At 40.9% G+C, this 1329-nt stretch overlaps 1 protein-coding gene across 1 annotated transcript; it reads left to right on the top strand.

Moving 5' to 3' along the window:
• On the top strand, window positions 1–999 carry LOC137405112 (M protein, serotype 6-like). The gene has a single exon (XM_068091335.1). The coding sequence runs from the start codon at window positions 1–3 to the stop codon at window positions 997–999; it is 999 nt and encodes a 332-aa protein (XP_067947436.1).
• The last annotated feature ends 330 nt before the right edge of the window (window positions 1000–1329 follow it).

Consider the following 1329-nt stretch of genomic DNA (forward strand, 5'->3'; position numbering starts at 1 on the left):
ATGGCTGCAAAGGACAGCAGTGAAACAGACACACACCCACAGATAAATGAACCCAATCATGGTGCAGAAGCAAATGAAAGTGGAATTGTTAGTACTCAACAAGAAACTGAAACAGAACACATTGCAGCAAGTGACAAGCATACACAACTAGGTGAATCAAACCACCTCACAGAAGCAACTAATAATGCAAGAGCAGACCATGTAAGTAGTGTTAGAATCTCACAAAGGAATGTAAACAAAGCTAAGGTTGAAAATTTTCAAGCTAAAACTGATGCACAAAGTCAATATCATGAACTAATGCTTCGTGAAATACAAAGCACTGCTGTAAACACAAACTACGATCGCTTGGCACAAGTAAAAACTGAACTTGAAAAGTCCATTGCTGAAATTCACACAGAATACACTAAATTGAACGACGAACTATCCGGAGCACCTAAACCTATTGGCCTTGAAGTTGATAGGCTCACACATGATAACAGAAATTTAGTAGACAAAGTAGAAGAGTTGATGAGCCATCTTAGTGCTAAACTCCGCAATGGAAATGAACCACAGAAGGCATATTCCTTAAATTCTCGGTCAACACGGACTAGCACCAGTGGAACATCCACCAACTCGAGCAGCTCATCAAAGCTACGTCGTAAAGCTCATGAAGCAAGAGCCGCAGAAGAAGCTAAAAGGGCTGAATTACAAATGTTAGCTATACAAGAAGAACTAGAAACAGAACTAGCCGAGCTCAAACTGCAACAAGAGCTACAACTCGCTAAAAAGCAACAAGAGATAAAACGGGCAAAACTTCAAGGCGAAATCACAGCCGAACAAATAAAACGACAAGTGTTAGAACTAGCATCAACAGAAGAAGAAGTTGAAGCAACGAGTTTGTTGAGATTACCAACACCAAAAGCACCTTCTGTGGTTTTAATTAGCTCAGAAACGCAAACAGACGCCCAAGTACATAGAGCAACAAAAGCAAGTGAACCTGTTAGGCTAAAGGCTACATGAGCAAATTTTAACTTAGCTACCAGTGACCACGAAGACCAGCACACTACAGATCAACAACAATCAACCCCCTTACCGAGTCTACATAGCCACCTTCAAGAGATGCAGATAGATAATCCTCAAAGACAACCCACTCCAAATTCGGAACACTCATCACTAGCAGGAGCCATTGTGGAGGCAATTAACTATGCTAATGAACACCCAAAACTCAAAGTACCAAAACCCTTCATATACACAGGAAAGCTCACGGACTATCCTGATTGGAAAACATCAGTGAATAGATTTATTCTGGACAGAAAAGGCAGACCGGAAGACAAATTAGCTCTTTTACGC

Source organism: Watersipora subatra, chromosome 9 (genome assembly GCF_963576615.1).
Source record: "Watersipora subatra chromosome 9, tzWatSuba1.1, whole genome shotgun sequence".
In the NCBI taxonomy this organism is placed as follows: Eukaryota; Metazoa; Bryozoa; class Gymnolaemata; order Cheilostomatida; family Watersiporidae; genus Watersipora; species Watersipora subatra.